A 27,482-nucleotide genomic window follows, 5' to 3' on the forward strand; every position below is an offset into this window, starting at 1 on the left:
TTCTTATCTGTATGGCAGAAGTGAGGTAATTGTAGAAACTGACCATAAACCCTTAGAGAGTATTTTTAAGAAATCCCTGTCTTCAGCCCCTCCAAGGTTACAGAGAATGCTTCTAAGACTTCAGAAATATTCACTCTAAGTACGATGTAAGAAAAGCAAAGATATGCATATAGCTGATGCTCTGAGTAGAGTTAGCTGGGCTGAAGAAATGCAAAATGAAGATTTAGAGGTTCAAGTAAATTTTGTAACAAATGTTTGTTATATGTAGGTTTATACAACCCAGAAAATGGGTATAACTTAGATCACACCTTTTTAGAGGAAACTGAGCGCAAGAGAGACTCGGGAGTGTTAGTGAGTCCTGACCTTAAAACCAGGAAACAGTGCATTAGTGCCAGAAATAGAGCTAACAGAGCAATAGGTTCCATTGCTTGGACAATTATGAATAAAAATGCATTAGTTAGACCCATTTTTGTCTATGAAATACATTTTTGGTCTCTGTCCTATAGAATGGATATCACATCATTGGAATTAGAACATAGGAGAATGACCAAAATGGGGTCAGAAATTTATCTTATGAGGACAGGCTTAGACACTTTAATTTACATTCTCTGGAAGGACACAGAGTTCTGGGTAATCTAATAGAGGTGTTAAAGTGGATCATGGGGTTTAACAAGGGAGATGCAAACAAGGTCATCAAATTAAGACAACAGAGCAGAAGTCATAGTAATGTATTTAAATTGGACAAATTTAGATTTAAGATAGGCAAGAACTGGTTTACTAATAGAGTTGTCAATAAATGGAATGGACTTGGTAACCATGTAGTGAGTGCTGAAACTATTGGTTGTAGTAAGAAAAGGTTAGACAACTTTATGGATGGGAAGTGTCTAGTGTAGGTATTATGGTCTCTTGCAGTCATCTTGATTCTTATGTTCTTATGTACCACACAAAACATCCACACAAAAACACACACACACACTCACATTACTAAATGAGCTTTTTAAGACAGACCACCAAATTCAATACTCCACCAACATCCCCAGACATAAGTTGCACAAAAAAAAATCATCCCACATCTGATAAGAGCCACATTTGCACTCTTACATTTAGGACACCATCCACATCCAACACAAAATAGGCTTCACCACAGATCCAAACTGCCATAAATGCAATCACTATACAGAACATCTCATACTACAATGTCTAACACTAATAATCCTGAGACAACAATACAGTATTTCTTCCCTGAGTGACCTTTGGGCTCACCTGGAGGTCTTTGCTGGTTACCTGAAAGCTGCAGGTTTTCTGAAAGAGACATCTTTTTATTTTTATTAATTAAAATCATTAGACAAACACCTACCCCATGTTATATCATCTTTCTTCTTGGCCTCCCTCTCCTTTTCTTTTACTTCCACCCCCCTTTCATATGCTACCTCATCTTCTTTGCTACCATTCCACATATGCATACCTCTTTTTTCTGCCATCACCAACCTCATGTCTTCATTTTAATTTATACTGCCTTTTCTTCTCTTCACACTTAACTTTTTGACACCATCATTAGCACATTTTAGTACTAAGTAAATACAATCTGATAGCTTACCATTATACAAGCAGAGAGAATGAGCTATAATCATAGGGTACTATGTATATACTTTTACAAAAGAAAATAATAAAATATTTTTCTTCCAGAATGTTGTGTTAGCTCACTTTACGGATGACAAGTTCTTTAAGCTGAGAGTATTAGCCCTCTGTCGTGAAATTCTCCATTCCTGGGGAATGTTGGGCCTGCACCAAGCACCGTGCCTTAGGGCTCTTTTGTCACACCTACCTGCCCTTCTTCTGTCTCAGTACAACCATGAAAAAGCCACAGGTATAGGAGTATGATTTATTATATTAAGATGTGAACAGTTGTTTTATGTATATTTGTGTGTGTATATATATATATATATACATATGTGTTTATATACATATATATACTTATATGTATGTACATAGGAAACTCACTGGTTGAGTGGGATAAGGCATCGTTACTTGTGACAAAGGTTGAGGGGATGGTGGTTCAAAAGTTGAATCAAGGGCATAATTCATTAAATTCCATGCTACAAAGTCCTCTCTAAGGGACAACATCATAATCTCCTGATAGGGGAACTTTGTGACATTAGATCATATCATCATATATATATATATACAGTATATACTGTATATATATATATATATATATATATATATATATATATATATATATATATATATATATATATTGACAGTATGATCTCTGGAATTAATGAACTAAACAACTATCTGGAAATAGAGAAACCTGACATTATGGGAATTGTGGAGACAAAACTGAAAGGCCCTCTATCAACAAGTATGGTGGGACAAGGTCTATACAACCACTGGGCAAAAAATAGAACAGACAAACAGGGAGGAGGTGTCATGATATTGACCAAAAAGGGTTTAAATGTGACAAAGATAAATGAAGGCAAATATAATGTGGAATTAATTATGATTAAAGTTGTAAATAAAAATATGAAAAGTAGAAAATTTGTAGCAGTATATGTGCCACCAAAAACACAGGCTTGGTCTGATAGTGATCATTCTAAATTACTGGAAGACACAATGAATGTGCTAAATGAGTTACTGAAAGAGGGTGGTAACATAGTAATTATGGGTGATTTTAATGCAAAGGATATAATCTGGGAAGAAATTATAGTAAGAAGAAGCAAAAAGAGATTTATATAAAGTGTTGGTATAGCAAAAGGTACAGTGAGGCTAAAGACAGAAGAGACAAAGCCTGAAAAAGATGGAAAAAAGAAAAAAATAAAACATCCAGATGACAAACATATATAAAACTTAGGAATGAATATGTGAGAGAGTGGCAGCAGACTGGAAGTGAATATTAAGGGAGAGAGATTGGAGGAAGGGGATAGTTTTAGGTACTTGGGTGCGAATGTGATGGAAAAGGGAGGAGTGGGGTTGGAGGTAGAATGTAGATTGAGAGGAGTAAATGCCTTGATGGATTAAAAAGTGTGATGAGAAATACACATTTGGGAATGAATGCTAAGAGGAGATTGTATGAAGGAGTGATTGTGCTGACAGCAATGTATGGGGCAGAAACATAGAAGAGAGGAAGAGAGAAGGAGTTTGAATGCTATTGAGATGAGGTGCCTGATAAGTATGATAGGGGTTAGGCTGGATAGAGTGAGAAATGAGGAGGTGAGGAGAACAGGGGTGGAAAGGGAGTTGGGAGATAGGGTTGATAAAATTGTATTAGGATGGTATGGACAGATGGAAAGAATGAGTGAAGAAAGACTAGTAAAAGAGGTGTGGAAGGAGTGAACATGAGGGGTCGACCTAGGATGAGATGGATGGATGGGGTAAAAGGGGCTTTGGGGAAGAGGGGATTGTCTGTTGAGGAAGGATGGGAGAGGACAGAGGGGTAAGGACCGGAACGAATCCCTTTCACGCTTATCGCCATCATAAATATATGAGAAATTCGCTAGTAAACAGCGACATCAATCAGACAATCTCCATATAGTTACGATGGTGATAAGTGTGAGAGAGATTCATTCCAGTCCTTACCCCTCCCACGAGTGCGATTGGCCATATTGTGAAATGGGGGTTATATGGGGGAGCAGTTAGCGCCCTCCTCAATCTCGGTAACCAGATAGATTATGAGTTTATATGGTTTTTATCATCTGTGGTCAAGTGGTCTAAGGCGGGTGTTATGGAGTCTCTCTTGGGTCCAGAGGCAGCGAGTTCGAATCCTCTGCACAACTGTCATGGAGATTGTCTGATTGATGTCGCTGTTTACTAGTGAATTTCTCATATAGTCACGATGGCGATAAGCGTGAAAGAGATTCATTCCGGTCTTTACCCCTCCCACGAGTGCGATTGGCCATATGATGAAATGTGGGTTATATGGGAGAGCAGTTAGCGCCCTCCCCAATCTCGGTATCCAGATGGGTTATGAGTTCATCTGGTTTTTATCGTTAGTGGTCGAGTGGTCTAAGGTGGGTGTTATGGAGCCTCTCTTGGGTCCAGAAGCAGCGGGTTTGAATCCTCCGTGCAACTGTCATGGAGATTGTCTGATATATATCTATATATATATATATATATATATATATATATATATATATATATATATATATATATATCTATATATATATATATATATATTGTTTTTGTGTCATTGGGATTTTTTTTTTGTCATAATATTTGGAAAAAACTCTCTTAATGACACAACAACACTTGTTGGAAGACCAGCCTGCATAAAGGATTTGATGAAATACAGTACATGCCATGTTTCACCTGAGTGCCCTCAGTGGAACGGTTGGGCCGTGAATTAAGTCATTCCATTTTGTATGATTTACAGAATATTGTACCATCATAGCTATGACATAATTTAATCATTTTGATGATTTTTTTCTCTTTTCTTCTTTAAAGATAAATTTACATTCTATGTTTGTTGCAGTGCACATTTAGGAAGTGATTTCTATATAACTTTAATATTTTTTGCAGTAATGAGTGGTGAGCAACTGGTTCACAGCCGCTACTTACAACACTTGGCTGCACTTGGTCTTTTACTTGGGTTAGACCAGGTCTTGTGCCTCCAATCAGCTCCTGCACATTTCACAAACCCAGAGCCAGGTGACATGTCAGGGAACATACTATATAATTGAATACATTTTTGTGTGTTATGATTGTAAAAGGAATTATTTAGAGGCAGCAGAGACTTCTTAAGAAGGTTATGAAGCTTGTGTGAGAATGGGGATCAAAGAAATTAGGTTTCAAGGTGAATGTTTGTTTGAGGCTTATGTGTCATGTCATTGTGGTATCGGGTAGTTTGATTTATGAAAATATATAGAGATCCAGGCAGTGGAGGAGGGAGTGGACATGGATGGCCTGTTGTCCACAAGGAACTAAGATGAAAGGGAAAACAAATGGGTATTGGATGGATGTGGGATGAATAGAGGTGGGGGCATGCCTTGGTCAGAAACTTCCCTTACAAGGGGAAAGAGACCTTTTGGTATATGGATAGATATAGAGTAAAAGAGAAGTGCACTAAGAGTTACAAGTGGTGGTGAAGGGGGCTGTTAAGGTGGAGAATAATGGTCAAGAATAAATGATGTACAATCTGGTATTTACAGATGATATTGTTCTGTAAGGACAGAGTGGTGGATACAGAGGATGATGAGTGGGTTTGGTATAGTATTTTGGAGGTGAAAGTTGAAAGTTAACATTCCCAAGAGTGAGGTGATGATAGTGTCCAATAGTGGAAGGCATAAGGTTAATGTCTTGGGCAGGACACTGGACAATCATGTATGTGTATGCATAAATTACAAAGGAGGGATAGTAAGTGAAAAGTGATTACCTTTCTTTACAACCTCTATGGTTCCACCTCTTTTGCACAATTTTGTCTCCAAGGACAGAAGCACTAATTACTTTCAATCATATACAGTACAACCTTCCTCCAGTCACTCTCTATTCACCTGGACTCAATAATTTTTATGATTGTATGGTAATTATTAGATTGATTTTATACTTTCATGCATTTTTGTCCACAGTTTGACTAATAACGAGTATTGTTATTGTGTTTGCAGTTGTAGAGTGGTCTTGGTTTGATACCCTTTGCACTGCAGTTCGAACAGCAGAAAGCCTCTACAAACACTCTCCTCTTCCTCTTTCATACCTGACAAGACACCTTAAAAACAATGGTAAGAACGAACCCTTGTTATTCAGTTGCCTATTACATAAGTTTTATTTAAGTGTGTTTCAAGTTGTAAGTATGGAAAGACAAGATGAAGCCATTAAAGATGAAAAAGGAGCTGCACTGGATAGAAGATAACATATAGATACAGCTGCTTGTAACACTTAAAAGCTCTTTGTTTCTCATCCTTTTCAATTGTCGTCAGGTCATCAGTGTAGGTAAGTGCTTTGGTGTTATGTTCTTGATCTGGAGCCAGGAGGTTATTTTGTGAAGAGATTAGATAGCTAAAGTGAGGTTATTGCTTCTTGTGGGACTCCATTGTACAGAGTTTTAGTCCCACAGATTTGGTTTATTTTGAGTTACTCTGCACTGTCTATCCATGAAGAAGATGGTTAACCACATGTTGCTGTTGTGAATATCTGTCTGATTTTTTTTCTTTACCATATATATCTAGGAACCTTATCAAATGCCTTGTTTGTAACTACACAAGCCACCATAACCGTTCTTTCTGGTAGAGTTTTCCAGTGTAATTCATCCAGCACTTGTTGGAAGATATTGATAAGCATGGGTAATCCTCTCTATTTGTAGGGTTTAAGTACCAAACACCCCCCTCCTGAAAAAGAAATACAAATACCAGAAACATACCCATAAAACCCTTACTTCTCATGTGAAAGATACAGTATATATAATAGGCCTTCCACAGTACCATTAGAATGTATTTTAAGATTCAGTTAAGTAGTTGTACTTGATAAAAACAAAGAAGTAAAGAACAATAAATTTTGGCATTCTGAAAGAAAATATATGTGGTATCATATGTGCACTTTGCAGTATATTACATGTCATGCATTTAAAACAATAGCATATGCCATTTTCTTTTGATGTAACCAAGCATCATAGAAAATGTCGTGAGTTATAGAGTTGAATAGAGTACTAAACGCTTGATGATGTTAAAAAGGCAATTGTATCTCAGGGTGGAGAGAAGGCAAAGATGGATTAGACTGATTAGAGCAGAGATGGGTCCACAGATGGCCCAAAATCCACTAGAGTTCTGTTCAGTCAGTTCAGAGTATTAACTATATTGTACATTACATGACTTGTCTGCACTAAATAGTAGTGTCAAGTACTTCTTTGTACATGAAAATGTACCATTGTTTTTAAGTCATCATTAACAATGATAGACAACTATACCCAAAACCCACATGAAAATGAAGAAATACATAATATTCAGTACTTTAATGTAGAATAATGAATATGCAGTATTTACTGTACTCACCTGTTATGATACAATCAAAGATCAATTTAATGTGCCTTGAATAAAGTAATGCTCTGAAATGATACCTATATTTAGGACCATAAATCAGTTTGAAATAAATAATTCAGATTTTGAGCAAATTGAAATTGGTGCATACTTTTTCCCATTATTAACTGTATAAATTGTTCCACACGAAGCATCTAGGTTTCCTACTTGTCACCTGCTGTGTAGACAACCAAACTGGTTCTCAACCTGGCTAATAAACCATATGAGGAAAACTAAAAGCACTTGGTCTGCCAACTTTGAAAGATTGAAGAGAAAGTGGTGACGTGATTACAGTATTCAGGTCACCAAAAGGGATAGACTACATTGGCAGAAGAGATTTCTTGATCAAGGATAAGAGGGTTTTATGAGTTTATGAGAACAAATTAAAGAAGTGTCTAAAGCAGGCATGTCAAGTATGCAGCCCTTTATAATGAAATGAAAAGTACAGGAAAGGAAGATTGATGTACAACAAAACGGACTTTGGAAAACTTAAGAAATTCTTTCAAAATGCAAATTGGGAAAATTTCTATATTGAAGAGACAAAAGTGGAAGAGAAATGGGCTATCTTGATGGAAATCTATAATGAAGGAGTGAATATACATACCAAGACAGAAACAAGAGAAGGTGTACATTAAATGTTGGTTCAACAGAAGATGCAGGGAGGCAAAAGATAGAAGAGACAAAGCTTGGAAAAGATGGAGAAAACATAAAAAAAACTGGAAAATAGCAAATATATATAAACTATAGAAATGAGTATATAAAAGTGTGCAGAAAGGAAAAAAGAAACTATGCAAAAAGACATCATGGAAAAATGTAAAGATCAATATTCTATAGATATGTGAATGGTAAACTTAAAAATAAACAGGAAATGGTGAAACTACACCAAGGAAATACAAAATACACAGAAGATCTAGAAATGGCCAAAGTCATGAATAATCACCTCAAGTCAGTTTTCACTAGAGAGAAGGCACAGTATTGGGATGAAGGAAGTGAGGTGCGATCTCCCCCATGAGCAAAATAATGATAACACAAGGAAAACCTGGTTTGTACTGTAGGGGTGGGGAGTGAACGTGAGTGCCCGAAATGGTATCTATGCAGTGCTAGTTAATTGTGTTAACTCGAAATTAGCAAAAATGAATGAAAACGACTCGAAAGCCAGTTGCGAATCAGAGCCATCTGGAGGCAATCCACTGAAACGCGATGTAAACAATAAACAAAGCGCCGCGTGTTACGACAATGAATTCTTAGGGTTTGGTAAGTACGAAAGAAAGAACTTAAGTAGATTATTAGAGATAGAGAGAGAGATGAGCAAAAATAGGACTCGGTGGGAAAATGAAATCATGGACTTAAGAAAAGAGGTAATTGGTTTAATTGATTGTTTATCTAAGACTAACCACGAAATTTCTGACCTGAAAAAAGCTAACTTGGATCTTACAAACGAAATTAAAGAAATGAAAAGAGACATAAATGAACTGAAGAATGAAAATGAAAAGAAGAAAACTAATGATAATAATAGCGAAAATCTAAAGCAAGAAGTGAACAACAAATTCCAAGAATTGACACAAAAGATCGAAGAAAACTTAGGTGGGGACAGTATCCAGGAAATTAAAAAGTGGAAAGAAAATATTGAAAATAAAGAAATTGCTTTCAAAGAAATAGTCAAGCAGCAAATGCAAGATAATGCAAAAGACACAATCATTCAAGTGATTAACGAAAAAGCAAATTGGGTCAGGGACACAGTAGATAGGAAGAAATGTATTGTGGTTTATGGGCTTAAAGAAAAACAAGGATTGGCGAGGTACATGAGAGAAAAAGAAGAAAAAGAGACAGCAGTAGAAATCCTTAATGAAATTCAGGGGGGAGATAGTGATTCAGGCACAGACTTAGAAGAGACTTACAGAATTGGTCGCTATACTAAGGATAGGAATCGACCTCTAAAGATAAAACTAAGGTCACAAGTGGTAGTAGAAGACATATTTGAAAAAGTAGGTAACTTGGCAAAGAGTGAAAAATACAATAAGATATGGATAAAAAGAGAAATGAGTACTGAGGAATTAGAAAAAGAAAGGGCGCTAAGAGAAGAAGCAAAGGAAAAAAACTTGAAAAGATCGGAGACAGAATGCAAAGAATTCCAGTGGAGAGTAATAGACTTGAGATTAAGACAATGGCGCTTCAAAACGAACAAAACAAGGGAAGAAGAAACCAGGGAGAAGGAAGAAAATTAAAAGTGGCCTATACCAACATTGACGGACTAATTTCGGGACTGAACGAACTCAATGATTATCTGTTAGAAGCAAAACCAGACATAATGGGAATTGTAGAGACTAAACTAAGAGGTGAAATACCATCCACTGTTATCGGACAAGGTTTATACAACTACTGGATAAAAAACAGGGACAAGAAACAGGGAGGGGGAATCATGTTCTTGGCCAAGAAAGACCTAAAGGTGACAAAAATTGCAGAGGGCAAAGGTAATGCTGAATTGATCATGATAAAAGTCGAAGGCAAGAATATGAAAAGTAGAAAGTTTGTGGTGACTTATGTGCCTCCAAAAACAAGCGCTTGGAAAGAAATTGAACATAAAAAAATGCTAGATGACACAAGAAAATCACTCAATGAGATACTAATGGGTAAGGGTAATCTGGTAGTTATGGGGGACTTCAATTGCAAAGAAATTTGTTGGGACAGCATGACAGTGCAAGGAGGAGATGACTCGTGGGGCAATGTACTGCTAGATATGACCATGGAGTACACAATGACCCAATGGGTCCATGAAAACACAAGGTACAGAAATAATGAAGAGCCATCGAAACTAGATCTAATATTTACAACAGAGCCTGAAATAGTGCATAAAGTCCAGTATGAGACACCAATTGGAAAGAGTGACCATGTACTCATCGAAACTATACTAAAGGAAGAAATAGACATAGAGAGGAACGAAAAGCATAGGAAAGGAAGACTGAGGTACAACAAAACAGACTTTACAAAACTAAAGACATTCTTCCGGAGTGCAAACTGGGAAATATTTTACAGGGAAGAAACAGCAGTGGAAGAGAAATGGAATATATTGATGGAAAACTACAATGAAGGGGTAAACAGGCATGTACCAAGACAAAAGCGAGAGAGAGAGTACATTAAATGTTGGTTCAACAAAAGATGCAGTGAGGCAAAAGACAGAAGGGACAAAGCTTGGAAAAAGTGGAGAAAAGACAAAAAACAAAGCAAATGGCAAATTTATGTTAACTATAGAAATGAGTATGTTAATGTGAGAAGAGAGGAGAAAAGGAACCATGAGAAGGATATTATAGACAAATGCAAAGAGCAACCCAAACTATTCTATCGGTATGTGAATGGTAAACTTAAAAACAAACAGGAATTGGTGAAACTATGCCAAGGAAACATAGAATACACAGAAGATTTAGAGATGGCCGAAGTCATGAACAATCACTTTAAATCTGTTTTCACCAGAGAGAAAATACCGAATTGTGACATAGACAAAAACAAGAAATCTCCCCTCATGAATGAGTTTACAGCATCACTAAAGGAAATATCAGAACATTTATCAAGGCTGGATGTCAGAAAATCACATGGCCCGGACGGTATTGCAAATTGGATTCTAAAGGAGTGCAAAGAAGAACTAACAGACAAAATACACATCTTAATAAACAGCTCACTCAAAGAAGGAAAGATACCCGAGGACTGGAAAAACGCTAACATTGTACCAATACACAAAGGAGGAAACAAAGAAGAACCCACCAACTATAGGCCAGTATCACTAACAAGCACCATTGCCAAAATTTGTGAGAAAATAATCAAGAATAGATGGGTAAAACATCTGGAAGACAATGACATATTAAACCCAAGACAATTCGGATTCAGACAAGGAAGATCATGCTCCACAAACTTAATATGCTTTTACTCAAGACTAATAGACATAGTGCAAGAAAGAAATGGATGGGCTGATTGTGCATTCCTAGACTTGCAAAAAGCCTTTGACAAAGTACCACACAGAAAACTACTAAAAAAACTGGAACACATAGGAGGAATACAGGGAAACCTACTAAAATGGATAGAGGACTTTCTGACTGGTAGAAAGATGAGAGTAGTGCTCAGAGAAAAATATTCAGACTGGAAAGAGGTGATCAGTGGAGTACCGCAAGGATCTGTGCTGGCACCAATAATGTTTGCTATCTATATGAATGACATGGATGAGGACGTGAACTGCTACATGAGCTTCTTTGCCGATGACGCCAAACTACTAAGGAAAATAGAAACTGATGAGGACTGTGAAGCACTGCAAGAAGACCTAAATAGGGTATGGAACTGGAGTCAGAAATGGGAAGTGGACTTTAATACTAAGAAGTGTAGCATAATGGAGTTTGGAAAAAGCAAAAACAGAATATCAGGAAAATATACAATTGGAACCAAAGAAGTAAAGAAAGTAGGATCCGAAAAAGATTTGGGAGTAATTATCACGAACGACTTGTCCTATGATATACAGATTAACAAAATTGTCGGGGAGACTTACAATTTGCTAAGATCAATAAAAGTGGCGTTTACATACTTGGACGAAGACATGATGAAAAAAATATTGGTTACATTGATAAGGCCTAGATTAGAGTATGCAGCGACATTGTGGTCCCCCAGTACCAAAAAGAATATAAAGAAAATAGAAAGAATCCAAAGAGCAGCTACAAAAATGGCACCTGCACTTGCAAACCTATCATACAAAGAGAGATTGGCTAAACTGGAGTTACCGACACTGGAGCAAAGAAGAGAGAGAGGTGACCTATTGACCATCTACAGAATCATGAAAGGCACAGAGGTACTCGATAGTGAGAACTTACTTAACTGGGACAAAAGAAACACAAGAGGACATGGAAAGAAAATAAAAAAACATAGCTATAGAAGAGAACTGAAGAAAAACAGTTTTCCTCATAGAGTTTTGGACACTTGGAACAAACTGGACAATGAAATAGTATGCGCAAAAACCATTCATGAGTTTAAAAACAAACTAGACACTGCAAGATACAAAGGCGGGACAACACGAGCATAGCTCCCCTTCCCGCAAAATACAACTAGGTAAATACAACTAGGTAAATACAAAAAGAAATAATGGAACATTTAACAAACTTTGACATTTGGGAAGGTGCAAAGATGAGAGAGAGGGTGGAGGGGTGTGGAGTGTATTCAGGGATGGAATGGGTGGGGGTGATTTTATGCCTTTTCCTTTTTGGCTACCTCTCTTGTAAGGGGGAAAATGCCTTGGTATATGTATGTACTTTAACATCCACCTTTATTCACCTTAACCATCGATTAATAACAACTGTGATTTTTCCATTTGTTGTGTACAGGTGAAACATATGACCCCATGGCATTGAAAAATTCATCCTGGACAATTGAACAAGATAGTGAGGTGATGGCCTGGTCAACCCAGCACCCAAATGATTGGCAGCTAGGGGGAAGGTGCTCTGTTTACATGTGGGGAAGTGGAAGGCATGGGCAACTTGCAGAAACAGGTAAACAGCAACTCAGACATCATACCACTTTGAATGAATTATGATTTAGCAGTATTGTATTTACAGGTACCTATGGTAACTTGTACTGAGATACTGATTGCAAAGTTATATACAATCAATACTTTAGGAACTTTAGAGATCCCCTTCTATAGACCATAGACAAAATAATTTGCCTATGTCTTAGAAAAATATACACTCATAAAGCAATGCTAAATTGGCTTTTTACTTTTGCTATCCCTCCATTCTATAGTCCCCCTTGAATTTATCCTTCACCACCCTTGAGTTATATCATGAACCTGTAGAAAAGGATAAGAATACCACCATGTTTTCATGTATATTGTAGGAAACACCTGCCATTTACTTGTGTATAAGTTCCACTATACAAAGGAGATGCAAACAGCAGTAGACCTATGGTCCTTGTTGGACTTGTGATTGACAACTGTTTCCCTCCTGGAAGAGAGCTCAGAGCTCATATGACCGATCTATGGGTAATACTGTGACCTACACACACACACACACACCCAACTCCCTGCCCATGAGAGTTGGAGTAACAACTTGAAGCGCAGCAGTACTGAAATTATTTCAGCCCTGGGTAGGATTCGGACCTGGACCGCTGTAATGACAGTCAGGGACTCTACCAACCGCGCCACCGAGTCTTGAATTGAAAGGGATGTAAACAATGGAAAAAATTAAGAACCACTTACTTGATCTATGTGTATGAGCTCACAATGCTAAGAAATAAGTTAGATTGAGGTTGGACTCCATATAAATATCTATGCATTTTTAAAAGTGTTAATTTTATTTGAACTCACAACATGAACAGATATTTTGTTCCAAACATATACATTGCAGATAGAAAAAAAGTTTTTTGTTTCATTGGTGTTTGATTGCTTATAGACTATTTTTTAACAGTTATTTCTAATGGTATTACTATGGTCCACAATGAAATAATCATTTATATTCATATCAGTGTAGCACTGGAACATTCTAAATACTTCAATCATTCTCCATTCTATGTTTGGATAAGCTAAATATATTTAGTTCACTCAGACACTATAGTATTTATTATGTAAATGAGTGATCATTTTAGTGATTCTATGTTGTACCCATTCTAATTTGTCTATGTCTTTTATAAGATACAGGGCCAAAACTGAACACATTATTTGAGATGGGGTCTTACAAGAGAATTGTATAGAGTAATTATTACTTTTTAAATCTTATGTTCAAATGTTTTTTTAATAAATTCTACTATTTGTTGGGCAGTTTTTGCAGCTTTTGTACACTGGAGGGTCAGTTTTAGATCCTTAAGATACTATGACACCTATGTCTTTTTCTTGATCTGATTTCTGAAGCGATATCCATTCATAGAATAATCATTACAGTTGTTTTTGTTACCTATATGCAAAAATTTTAATTTATCAGTGTTAGATTCCATTTGCAATTTATTGCTTCAGTTAACTAAATATAAGTCAAAATGCACTTGATCCCCATTTGCTGCATTACTGATTTTACTCTCAGTTTTAGTGCAGTCCTACTAAATAATGCCTGGCAATGCCCGGTAGCGACCGGCGATTTCCTGTAGTGCCTGGGCATTGTGTAAGCCTGTTTTTTCAGTTCCAGTGGTTCATATCATATGAATGATTCGTCTACTAGTGAATTCACGAAAAAAAATCACTGAATTTAGCAGGAGAAACGACACCTAAAGCAGAAATTCCTTTGCTGAATTTAGCACCCGGACTGTGGCGGTGTCGCCATCTTTGTTCATGTCCAGTTATTGGAAAATGTGGAATAGTTAAATAACCTGCAGTTAGGTTAGGTTAGATTAGATTAGATTAGATTACTGGTAGTTAGGTTAGCTTGGGGACCTAACCTAACCTAAACCACTGCCACGGTCTGGGCGCTAAATTCAGCAAAGGATTTTCTGCTTTGTGAGTCGTTTCTCCAGCTAAATTCAGCAATTTTTTGTGAATTCACTAGTAGATGGAACAAGGAGGGCAGGAGCAAATAGAAGGAAGGGTAATGAGTGGTGGGATGAGGAAGCAAAGAAAGGTGTAGAAGAGAAGAAGCAGGCATTCATAGATTGGCTACAAATTATGACGAGGGAATCGTATGAGAGGTACAAAGTAAAGAGAAGGGAAGTTAAGCATAAGATAGAGGAAGAAAAAGAGGAGAGCAGATGTGAAATGGGGTAAGAGTATGACAGAAAATTTTGAAAGTAATAAAAAGATGTTGTGGAAGGAAATTAAAAGAGAAAGAGGAGGCGAATTAAGTAGAGAAGAAAAGGTAAAAGGTGCAGATGGAGAGATGATAATGGAAGAGAACGCAGTGAGAGGAAGGTGGGCAGAGTTATTTAGGGAATTGCTAAATGTGAAGGAGGATAGGGAGGGAAAGGTAGTTGCAGTGGGAAGTGCTAAGAAAATGAGAGTGATGAGTGAGGAAAATGGAGGAGAAATAGGGAAGGATGAAGTGAAAGCAGCTGTTAAGATGATGAGAGCAGGTAAGGCATCTGGGTTGGATGGATGCCATGCAGAATGTCTGAAGAAAGGAGGTACAGTTATGGTGGACTGGCTGGTGAGGTTATTTAATGTTTGTTTAAGAGAGGGTAGAGTGCCGGAGGACTGGAGGAGTGCCTGTATAGTTCTGCTTTACAAGGGAAAAGGGGACAAGTGTGAGTGTAGTAGTTTCAGAGGGATCAGCTTGTTGAGTGTAGTTGGGAAGGCTTATGGGAGAATCTTGATTGAGAGGATTAGGAGAGGAACAGAGGGAGTAATTGGTGAGGAACAGTGTGGGTTTAGGACAGGTAGGGGTTGTGTAGATCAGATCTTTGTGGTAAGACAGATATGTGAGAAAGCTATAGGAAAAGGTAAGGATGTTTTTTGAGCTTTTATGGATCTGGAAAAGGCTTACAACAGGGTAGACAGGAAGGCACTGTGGGAGGTACTGCAGATATATGGGATAGGAGGAAAGCTGTTAAGAGCAGTCAAGAGTTTTTACGAGAGTAGTAGAGCTTGTGTTAGGATTGGAAATGGAGAGAGTGAATGGTTTGAGGTAAAGGTGGGACTTCGTCAGGGATGTGTTATGTCACCCTGGCTGTTCAATCTTTACATGGATGGGGTGGTGCGAGAGGTGAATGCAAGGGTAGTGGGTAAGGGGTTGGGCATGATTAAAGAAAATGGAGAAAAGTGGGAGGTGAGCCAGTTGTTGTTTGCTGACGACACTGGGCTTGTAGCAGGATCAGAGGAGAGATTGAGGAAGTTAGTGACAGAGTTTGAGAAGGTGTGTGAAAGAAGAAAGCTGAAGATAAATGTGGGTAAAAGTAAGGTGATGAGATGTACAAGGGGAGAGAGTGACAGCAGGGTAGAAATGAGCATTAACCACTTCCATACGGTGACGCCTACGTAGGCGGCATGAGGAGCAAGTGGGTACTCGATGTTGCCGACGTCGCCATCTTGATTATATTTATTGTAGTCGTACCTACGTCATTTTTATTCTCTCTAAACTGGCTTCATCAGTTTTCTATGGTTATCAAAATACACGGGTGAAAGAGAACGAACGATTGAGCACTGATTTTATTTTTTATAATGCGATTATTATGAAGCAACATCGCACATTGGCAGCTAATGCTGCCAGACATGCGATGTGCCCCGGAGTGAAGAGGTTAAGGGTGAAAAACTGGAGGAAGTGGATAGTTTTAGATACTTGGGTCCAAATGTGGCAGGAAAGGGAGGAGTGGGGGTGGAGGTAGAATGTAGACTGAGAGAAGCGAGTAAATGCCTTGGTGGATTAAAGAGTGTATTGAGAAATAGACATCTGAGAATGGATGCTAAGAGGAGGTTATATGAAAGAGTGATTGTGCCAACAGCACTGTACAGGGCAGAAACATGGAACATGAGAAAGGAAGAGAGAAGGAGTTTGAATGTGTTTGAGATGAAATGTCTGAGAAGTATGATAGGGGTTATTAGGCTGGATAGAGTGAGAAATGAGGAGGTGAGGAGGAGAACAGGGGTGGAAAGGGAGCTGGAAGATAGGATTGATGAAAGCGTATTAGGTAGAGAGATGTGGGTAGAAAATGGGATAGATGGTGAGGGTTGCACTTTTATGAGTTGGGTGTGGTTAACAACACTTCGTAGGCAAAGGTTCACACAAGCTCGCTCTCCGCCTTGAGTCATAAAAATGGCCAGGAGCCTGTATGGTGTGTTTTGCTGACTACTTGTAATCTAAATGAGTTATGCAGTGATTTAAGATTGCTTGAGTAAACAATATTGCATATAGACTTGTAACAACAAATCTAGGGAAAGGATGTAGGAGAAAATTCAATTGGTTCACAATTGTAAGATCACGCCCTTTTGGGGAGGATCTTAATTAAAAAGTTAATATTTTCTTTTCTTTTTTAATCTTTTTAGATTCCTTTATTTATACCATAACTTTGAAGGAAATGTATGATTTATGGACACATTTTTCTGTTTTGTTTCCAGGTCGAAGCAGTCTTACTCCATCACTCACAGAGTCAATGAGTTGTGCCCAGCAAGTTGTCTGTGGTCAGAACTGTACATTTATTGTGACAGCCAATGGATCTGTCCTTGCCTGTGGTGAAGGCAGCTATGGTAGATTAGGTCAGGGCAACTCAGATGACTTGCACACACCATCAGTTATTTCAACTTTACAAGGTAATTGTTTAATATAGTAACACAAACTCTTGATTGTCTTTTTTGTTTAGAGCAATAGGGACCAATGATAGAAACCTGGACATAGCGGTTTTGCAAAACAGATTTTGTAGAGATTTTTATTTGTATTGTTCATTGTGATATTCTATCAATAACCACATCTCCCATTTGAGGTGGATCCTTGAGGTGGTTATACTTACTGTATGGACCAAACTCAAGGTCTTTATATTAACTTGAATTTTCTATTCTACCTTTCATCTCCCCCTTCCTCCTCCTCTTCTTTCATCCTCTACTTCTCTGTATCCTCTTTTTTTCTCCTTTTCTGACACAGTAAATAAAAAAGTGCATAGTGGTATATGGTATAAAAGAAAAACACAATGTAGCTAAGTACTTAAGAGAAAAAGAGAAAGTAATAGCAAAATAAATTCTGAAAGTTGTACAAGATGAGGGGCAAGAGATGGAAAAGGAAACAGAAGTGCATAGATGGGACAATATTCTAAAGAAAAGAATTAACCTCTAAAATTTAAACTAAGGTCACAAATGTTAGCAGAAGAAGTATTAGCAAAAACAACAAAGTTTGCAAAAAGTGAAAAATGCACAAATATATGGATAAAAAAGGAAATAAGCGATGATGAAAGAGAGAATAGATTTTTTTTTTTTTGAGTGCTGGATTTGAGGCTGAGAAAATGGTATATCAAAAGAAAGGGAACACAGGAAACAGAAAACAATAAAAGAAAAAAAAAGTAACTTTTACCAACATAGATGGCCTGATTTTAGGATTAAATTAAATTATTATCTGGCTGAAGAAAAAACAGATATAATGGGAATTGTGGAGATGAAATTATAAGATCCACTACCACCAAATATAGTGTTGGACAATGTTTATATAATCACTGGATTAAAAAAAAAAAAAAAAAAAAAACAGGGTGGAAGAGTTCATTTTTGACTAAGAAGGGCTTAAATGTGACGGAGATCCCAGAAGGAGATAATAATGTGGAATTGATCATGATAAAAGTTGAAAATAGTGACATAAAATGTAGAAAATTTGTGGAGATATATGTGCCACAGAAAACACGTTTTTTGAAAGAGAGTGGCCATTCCAAAATGTTAAAAGACATAAGGCATACATTAAATGAAATGCTGAAAGGAGGAAATCTAGTAATTACGGGTGATTTTAACTCTAAAGAAATATGTTGGGAGGGGATAACAGTGAAGGGTGGAGAGGACCTTTGGGGAAACATACTACTAGACATAACCATTGAATACACAATGACTCAATGAATAAAAGAGAATACCAGATATAGAAATAACAAAGAACCGTCGAGACTAGACTTAATATCTACATCAGAGCCTGAAATTATGGATAAAATGGAATACAAAACATGAATTGGGAAGAGTGACCACATATTACTTGAGCTTGAACTAAAATAGAAAATATATGTAGGGAGAAACGAGAAACATAGAAAATGAAGACTGATGTATAACAAAATGGATTTTGGAAATCTTAGAAAATTCTTTCAAAAAGCGAATTGAGAAAACTTTAATGAAGAAACACAGGTGGAAGAGAAATGGATATTAAAGGAAATCTGTAATGAAGGAATGGATAAATCTGTACCAAAACAAAAACAGGAAAAGATGTACATTAAGTGCTGGTATAACAAAAATGTAGTGAGGCAAAAGATAAAAGAGACAAAACTTGGAAAAGATAGTGAAAAAAAAAAAATTAAATTGGCAAAAATATATAAAATAATAAATACATATGTAAAAATATGTAGGGAGGAAAAAAAAAACATGAAAAAGACATAATAGACAAATGTAAAGGTCAACCTAAAGATATGTGAATGGTAAACTAAAAAGTAAACCGAAAATAGTAAAACTATCAAAGGAACACAAAATGTACAGAGGAAATTATGAACAAACATTTCAAATCTGTATTCACTAAAGAAAACATATACAATTGGGTTGAAGGAAGCAGAGAAATATCATCCCCCCATGAGGGAAATAACTGTGACAGGAAGAAACAAGGGACCAAATAATGAACATTGATGTCAGAAAATCACACAGCCCAAATGGAATTGCTAACTGGATACTAAAGAATGTATGGATGAACTAATGGACAAAATATATATAATAATAGATTGCTCACTCAAAGAAGAAAAAATACTGGAAGACTGGAATAATGCCAATGTCGTGCCAATATACAAAGAGGGAAACAAGGAAGACCCAAGAAACTATAGACCGGTCTCTCTTATGAGTACAATAGCCAAAATTTGTGAGAAAGTTATCAAAAGAAGATGGACTAAATATCTGGAAGAGAACAATATACTAATTCCAAGACATTTCGGATTTAGACAGGGAAGATCATGTGCCACAAATTTGATATGTTTCTATTCACAGTTGATAGATATAATGCAAGGAAGGGAAGGATGGGCAAACTGTACTTTCCTGGACTTACAAAAGGCATTTGATAAAGTACCACACAAAAAATTATTAAGAATTTTTTAAACAACAGGAGGTATAGATGGTAACTATTGAAATGGATGGAAGATTTCTTGCATAGGAGAAAAATGAGAGTGGTCCTCAGAGATAAAAACTCAACCTGGGAAGAAATGATAAGTGGAGGCCCACAGGGTTCAGTACTGGCTCCGATAATGTTTGCTATATATGTAAATGACATGGATGAAGGTGTAGAATGTTACTTGAGCTTCTTTGCAGATGATGCAAAACTACTAAAGAAAAATATGGAAAAAGATTGTGAATCACTTCAGAGAGATCTGGACAAGATCTGGCAATGGAGTCAGAAGTGGGAAGTGGACTTCAACATTAAGAAATGTAGTATAATGGAATTTGAACAAAATAAAACAAGAATACCAGGACAATATAAAATTGGTACAAAGGAAGTAAAGAAAGTAGGTTCCGAAAAGGACCTAGGAGTAATCATCACCAAAGACATGTGCCCAGACGATAAACCAAATGGTTGGAGAAACCTACAATATATTGAGACCAATAAAGGTGGTTTTTAATTACTTGGATGAGGTAATGGTAAAGAAAATACTAGTTACACTGATAAGACCAAGACTGGCATACGCAGCGACACTATGGACAACCAGAAAAAAAAAAAAAATAAATGAATACATAAATAAGTAGAATAAATAATATCTATATATATATGTGTGTGTGTATATATATATATATATATATATATATATATATATATATATATATATATATACCCATATATGGGAAAGGGGACAGATGTGAGTGTAGTAGTTTCAGAGGGACTAGTTTGTTGAGTGTAGTTGGGAAGGCTTAGGGGAAGGTTTTAATTGAAAGGATTATGGAAGGAACAGAGGGAGTAATTGGTGAGGAACAGTGTGGGTTTAGGAAAAGTAGTGGTTGTGTGGATCAGATTTTTGTAGTAAGACAGATATATGAGAAATTTTTAGTAAAAGGTAAGGAGGTTTTTGGACCCTTATGGATTTGGAAAAGGCTTTTGACATGGTAGACAGGAAGGCATTGTAGGAGGTATTGCTGGTATATAGGATTGGGGGAAAGCTGTTAAGGGCAATTGAGTTTTTATGAGAGTATTTAAGTGTGTGTTAGAATTAGAAATGGAGAAAGCAAGTTGTTTAGGTAAAGGTGGGGTTGTTACTGGAGTGTGTTGTGTCACCATGGCTTTTCCATGTGTACATGAATGGAGTGGTGCTGGAGGTACATAGATAATGGTAGGGTATAGGAAATGGTTAAAGAAAATGGAGAAAAATGGGAGGTGAGCCAGTTTTTGTTTGCTGACAACACTGTGCTTGTGGCAGGGTCTGAGGAGGGATTAAAGGAGTTAATGATGGAGTTTGGGAAGTTATGCTATAGGAAAAAGTCGAAAGTAAATATGGGTAAAGATAAGGTGATGAAATGTACAAGGGGGGAAGATGGCAGCGAATTGGAAGTAAGTCTTAAAGGAGAGAGGCTGGAGGGTGTAGATAGCTGTATTTGGTGTCGTATGTGGTGAGAAAGGGAAGAGTGGATATGGAAGAAAATTGTTGATTGAGAGAAGTAAGTAAATGCCTTGAGGGACTAAAAAGTGTAATGAAAAATAGGCATTTGGCAATGGATGCAAAGAGGAGATTATATGAAGGGATGGTTGCACTGACAGCACTGTATGGGGCAGAGATTTGGAATTTGGGAGGCACAGAGGAAAAGTTTGAATGTATTTGAGATGAAATATCTAAGAAGTATGGTAGGGGTTACAAGGTTGGAGAGAATGGGAAATGAGGAGGTGAGGAGGAAAATTGGGGGTAGAAAAGAAGATGTCAGATAGGGCTGATGAAAGAGTATTGGGATGGTTTTGAGACATGGAAAGAATAAGTGAAGAAAGATTAATAAAAGAGGTGTGGAAGGTAGAGGTGGGGGAATGAATATGAAGGGACAACTAAGGATGAGATGGATGGATGGGGTGAAGGGAGCATTGAGAAAGAGGGGAATGTCTGTTGAGGAAGGAAGGGAAAAGACTGGATATAGGGGTGAGCAGAGAATGGCTGTGTTTAGATGATACTGTGATGCAAGGAAAGGAGGAGTAGGGAATAGGGGGGTTATGGAGTGGTTATGTGTGAAAGATACTTTGAAGCAGCCCAAAGGGATTTCTTCCTGTCTTCTTTTTCTGTATGAGGGGACAGAGAGGGGGGTCATCAATTAAAGGAAGTGGCCTTGCTGTGGATGTGCTGTATCTTGCTACATTGCTTCTGACCCAGGGTAGTGGGTGGGATAGGGATGACCCGTTATTAATGAGGAGCTGAGATGAGAGAGGGGAAACAGTGGTGGATGGGAAAGGGTATATACCTTTTCACTTGGCTACCTCCTTTGAAAAAGGGAAAAAGCCCCTGGTATATAGATATAACTATGTTCCCTAAGGTAAAGTGATTGTTATGTCTTGATAAACTTTAGCCATCTCCGAGTATCAATTTGTTCATAATGTATAAACTTTAGGACTAAAGCTGAATTCATGCCAGGAAACAACTGTGATCAAGGTCATCATCTTTGTCTTTTCATCTTTGGCCTCCAAGACAGGTAGAAGTTATCAGTAGCTGTTGGAAGTAAGGGTGGGTTTGCATTGTGTGAGACAAAACTAACCAGCCACTTGTCACTTTATGTTTGAGAATAATGTGTGAAGTTGGTGGTTATTAATGTTTTCAAATAATTGTGTATTAACATTTGGTATGCAAAATTTTAATACCTCTCTTTATATATCTTTCTAGGTTTTGTCATAACTCAAGTTGTGACATCTTGTGGCTCTGATGGACACAGCTTAGCAGTTGCAGACAGTGGAGAGGTCTTTTCATGGGGTGATGGAGACTATGGTAAACTTGGTCATGGTAACTCAGACAGACAAAGAAGACCAAGACAGATTGAAGCTCTTCAGGGTCAAGAAGTCATACAGATTGCATGTGGATTCAAGCACACAGCTGTTGTCACAGCAGATGGAAAATTGTTCACTTTTGGAAATGGAGATTATGGAAGACTGGGATTAGGATCTACTGCCAATAAGAAACTTCCTGAAAGAGTAGTAGCATTGGAAGGTTGGAGAATTGGACAAGTTTCTTGTGGACTCAACCATACAGTCTGTGTTTCTTCAGATGGTAACACAGTCTGGGCTTTTGGGGATGGAGACTATGGAAAATTAGGGCTTGGCAATTCAACTTCAAAATCAACCCCTCAAAAGGTTGATGCCATGTGTGGTGTGGGTATAAAGAAGGTATGTTGTGGAACACAATTTACAATATTTCTCACAAAAGATGGTCGAGTTTTCACCTGTGGAATGGATAGACTCATTGGGCAACCAGAGACAAGAACCCGTGGACACAATCGTCCCCAACAAGTACCAGCACTTACTGGAAATATGTTAGTGGATGTTGCAGTTGGCTCTGAGCACACATTAGCTCTAACTTCAAATGGGGATGTGTGGGGATGGGGTGTAAATAGTGATGGCCAATTAGGTCTTGGACACTCAGCATTTGTCAGAGAACCTCAGGCTATTTGGACTTTATCTGGAAAAGGTGTTAAGCAAATTAGTGCAGGAAGGACGCATAGTGCTGCTTGGACAGCTCCTTTAGTTCCCCGTGCTGCTCCAGGTACACCAGCTCCAATGCAGCTTGGAGTACCCACTGCCATACCCCCACAGTATCCACACCTCAAAGGGATTCCTCCTTCAGCTCTCCAAGCAAGACTTAAGCTTCTTCACCAGTTTAGTGATTTACTGTATGCAGCTTGGAAATTGATACCCTTGACTGCTGAGAATGATTGTGGCCTGGAAGGAGTGAGTTCTATTACATCTGGTGCAGTCAGGTCACTTCTGTCTCCAAGGGTATACACTTTACCACTTGTTAGATGTCTTGGTAGAACTATGGTCCAGGGAAGAAATTATGGGCCACAGGTAACAGTCAAAAGAATTTCTACAAAGGGCACACCATGCAAACCTTTGTTCATCCAGTTGGCCAAGCAAGTTGTCAAGCTTAAGCCATCAGACCTACGATTACCTTCAAGAGCATGGAAGGTAAAGGATTTATGAAGAAAATCTTACTAGAGATTATTGATAGTGTGGTTTATATGATAAACATTATTGTTGATGTTGGTATTTATAGTTTCAAACAGTAATCACTCACACCTTTTTTATTGCCTGTTATATAAATATATATATATATATATTAACAAATCATACAAAAAAAAATCTCATTGGGAACTAATAAAACAGCATTATTGGATTTGAAAAACTATTAAATTTGTATGTCACACACTTAAGGACATCATGTTCAGAATTTCAGATGGTAATTATTTTTATACAATAATTTTGCTTTCTATTTATTTTCCATGACATTTATATTATTCTAAGGTCAAAGGTACATTATTTTCTTCAATATAGAATTTTTTCATTACCAAGTTTCAATGTATTTACCTAGTTGTATTTACCTAGTTGTAATATACGGGAGGGGAGCTATGCTCGTGGTGACTCCCCGTCTTAGTATCTCTCAGCATCAAGTTTTATCTTAAAATCTTGTATAGTGTTAGCACATACTGTTTTGTTGTCTAATTTGTTCCATGTATTTATCGCTCTGTGTGGGAAACTGTTCCTTTTCAAGTTTTTTCTATAACTATCCTTTTTCAATTTTTTTCTGTGTCCTCTTGTTTTACTGTTTTCCCATCTTTGTTGTCCTTACAAATATATATTTTTTTCCCAAATGTCAACAAATTATAAATACTCATAGCATATGATGCTGCTGATGTCAGTGTCATGAGGTGCGAAGGGTATACAAGAATGCTAGCTTCAGCTTCCAGTTTATATTTATTATGTATTTGTAGCTGAGTGACCTCTATATTTTGTGAACAGGTCTAATCACATTTTTGTAATTATCAACATTCAGGGTTAAAGAGAACAAGTATTACAGCTGTAACTTTATATCTTATAATGCACATATTATAATGCATCATCATATCATTGTACATCAGGCAGCCTACAATGCACATGAATATTCAATTTGTATTGAAGAGGTTAAGAAGTACAGTGGGGATTACAAGCATTAATAGGGTGAGAAATGAAGAGATGAGGAGCATAGGGGTGGAAATGGAGCTGGTAGATAGAACTGATGAATATTTGGACAGTTTGGGCTCATGGAAAGGATGAGTGAGGAAAGACTAGCAAAAAGAGTATGGAAGGCAGAGGTGGATGGAGTGAACTTGAAGGGAAGACCAAAAATAAAGTGGATGGGGTGAGGGGGCCTTCAGTAAAAGGGAAATGTCTGTGGAGCTAGGAAAAGAGAAGGCAAAAGATTGGTGTGGGTGGAGAATGATTGTGAATGGACAATAAATTGATGTGGCCTGAAGGAATTTCTCTTTGTCTTCTCTATTTTTGAATGAGGAGATGAGGAGGGAGGGTTGCCATGTAAATGAAGCAGTGGGGCCCTACTTTGGATGTGCTGTGTCTTGATGCATTGGTTCTAACCCAGACAGTGAGTGGGAGAGGAGCTAATAGGGAAACAAATAGGTGATGGACAGGAGTGGGATGGGTGGGGGTGAGTGCATGTCTTGGCTGGCTACCTCCCATGTAAGGGAGAAGAAGCCTTTGGTATACAGTCAAGACCCATATATGAGGTCTGTCCAGAAAGCATCCAGCCATTATGAATATTTGCAGAACTGGTAGTGCAATCCTAACAAAAGTTGGTGGACACTGACAGAAGACCCTACTGCACATGCATAAGCAGCCGTAGTCCCATGTGACAACTCAGTTACTGGCTAGACACAGTTGAGTGAAGGTGTGAGCTGTTTGACTGTCACATTGACAATGACTGAGTGAGTAGATCAGTGAATCTGTGTCAAGTTTTGTTGCAAACTTGAATATTTGTCAGCAGAAACTATTCAAATGATAAGAAGGCACTCCAGGACGATCCAATGAGTGAAGCACAGATAAAGATGCAGTACAAACACTTCAAAGAAGACCGAGAATCTGTCTAAAGTGATCCACGTTGTGGTAGGCCTTCAACAAGCAGAACACCAAAAAATATTGAACATGTGAAGACTGCAATCAATGAAAATTGGTGATTGCCAGTCTGAGAATTAGAAGATGACCTTGTTATCCTGCAGACAAGTGTTTCAAAGATTTTGATGGAAGATCTTGGCATGACATGCATGGTGGTAAAATTTGTCCTGCATCTCCTGACCCATGAGCAGAAGGAATTTTGTGCTAAAACTTCACAGGACATACTTCAAGCTGCTACAAATTACTCAAGTTTCCTGAAACAAGTAATAACCAGAGATGAGTCATGGGTCTATGGTTATGACCCAGAAACAAAAGCCCAGTCTAGCCAAAGGAAGTCACCTGCATCTCCACATCTGAAAAAGGCACGGCAAAGTTAAGCAAAGTCAAAGTCATGTTGACTGTTTTTTTTTAATTATCAGGGTGTTGTCCACCACGAGTATGCTCCTCAAGGCCAGACAGTAACAAAGGAGTATTACATTGAAGCTCTTTGCCGTCTAAGGGATGCAGTGAGAAGAAAATGGCTGTAGCTGTGTGCTAGTGGAGGCTGGATCCTTCATCATAATAATACACCTGCTCATTCTTCATATATCATGCAGAGATTTTTGGCAAAACATTCCATCACCCAGCTCATTCAGCCCCCCTACAGCCCAGATCTAGCTCCCTGTGATTTCTGGATTTTCCCAAAGCTAAAATCACCATTAAAAGGAAGGAGATTTCAGTCCATAGATAAAATTAAGAAGAATGCAATGAGCCAGCTGATGAAGATCCCAAAAGAGGACGTTGCAAAATGTTTTGAAACATGGAAGGAATGCTGGGGGAAGTGTGTGAGGTCTGAAGGAGACAACTTTGAAAGAGAGTAGGAAGCATTTCTTGAAATTGTAAATGGGTGGATACTTTCCGGACAGATCTCGTATTTTTTCCTTCATGATGCAGCATAGGTTAAAAAAAATTAAGGCCACTTCATTTGATCCCGTCGGACTGTATCTAAATATCATTCACATATAACCACTCCCTAAACCCCCTATCCCCCACCCACTCCCTTCCATGCATCAGAGTATCATCCATACACAGCCATTCTCCACTCATGTTCACTCATCCACTATCTCCTATCTTTTCCACCAACACTCTCCTCCTAACCTCATTTCTCACTCTATTCAATTTTGTGACCCCTACCATACTTCTCAGACACTTCATCTCAAACACATTTAATCTCTTCCTCAATTATGTTCCATGTACCCCATACAGTGTTGTCAGCACGATCACCCCTTCATACAATCTCCTCTTAGCATCCATTACCAAATGTCTATTTCTCATTAGATTTTTTAATCCCCAAGGCACTTACTTGCTTCTCTCATTCTACATATTACTTCCACCTCCACTCCTCCCTTTCCTGCCCCATGCAACTCCAAGTATCTAAAGCTACCCACTTACTCCAGCCTCTCTCCTTTAAGATTGACTTCCAAATTGCTACCACATTCTCCCCTTACACATCTCATCACCTTACTTTTACCCACATTTGCCTTCAACTTTCTCCCATTGCATACTTTCCCAAACTTTGTCTCTAACTTCCTTAATCCCCTCTCTGATCCTGCTACAAGCACATTGTCATCAGCAAACAACAACTAGCATACCTCCCACTTTTCTCCATTTTTTGTTAATCATCTCCAGTCCCCTGCCCATTACCATTGCATTTACCTCCACCCCATCCATGTAAATATTGAACAGCCATGGCGACATGACACATCCCTGGTGCAGTCCCACCTTTACCTCAAAC

The 27,482-nt window shown here is 37.8% G+C and overlaps 1 protein-coding gene across 1 annotated transcript in view; it reads left to right on the forward strand.

Annotated features, from left to right (window-relative positions):
* Positions 1 to 27,482, forward strand: part of LOC143019966 (putative E3 ubiquitin-protein ligase HERC1) — a gene marked incomplete at its 5' end in the record, with an annotated part of 228,531 nt that overhangs the window by 189,094 nt on the left and 11,955 nt on the right. The window contains 6 exon segments of the mRNA XM_076176020.1: positions 1,687 to 1,867; positions 4,519 to 4,647; positions 5,601 to 5,714; positions 12,359 to 12,523; positions 16,999 to 17,190; positions 22,437 to 23,731. Coding sequence (XP_076032135.1) covers positions 1,687 to 1,867; positions 4,519 to 4,647; positions 5,601 to 5,714; positions 12,359 to 12,523; positions 16,999 to 17,190; positions 22,437 to 23,731 — 2,076 coding nt within the window.

This window comes from Oratosquilla oratoria, chromosome 38 (assembly GCF_046742065.1).
Source record: "Oratosquilla oratoria isolate Oo_2021 chromosome 38, ASM4674206v1, whole genome shotgun sequence".
Classification (NCBI taxonomy): Eukaryota; Metazoa; Arthropoda; class Malacostraca; order Stomatopoda; family Squillidae; genus Oratosquilla; species Oratosquilla oratoria.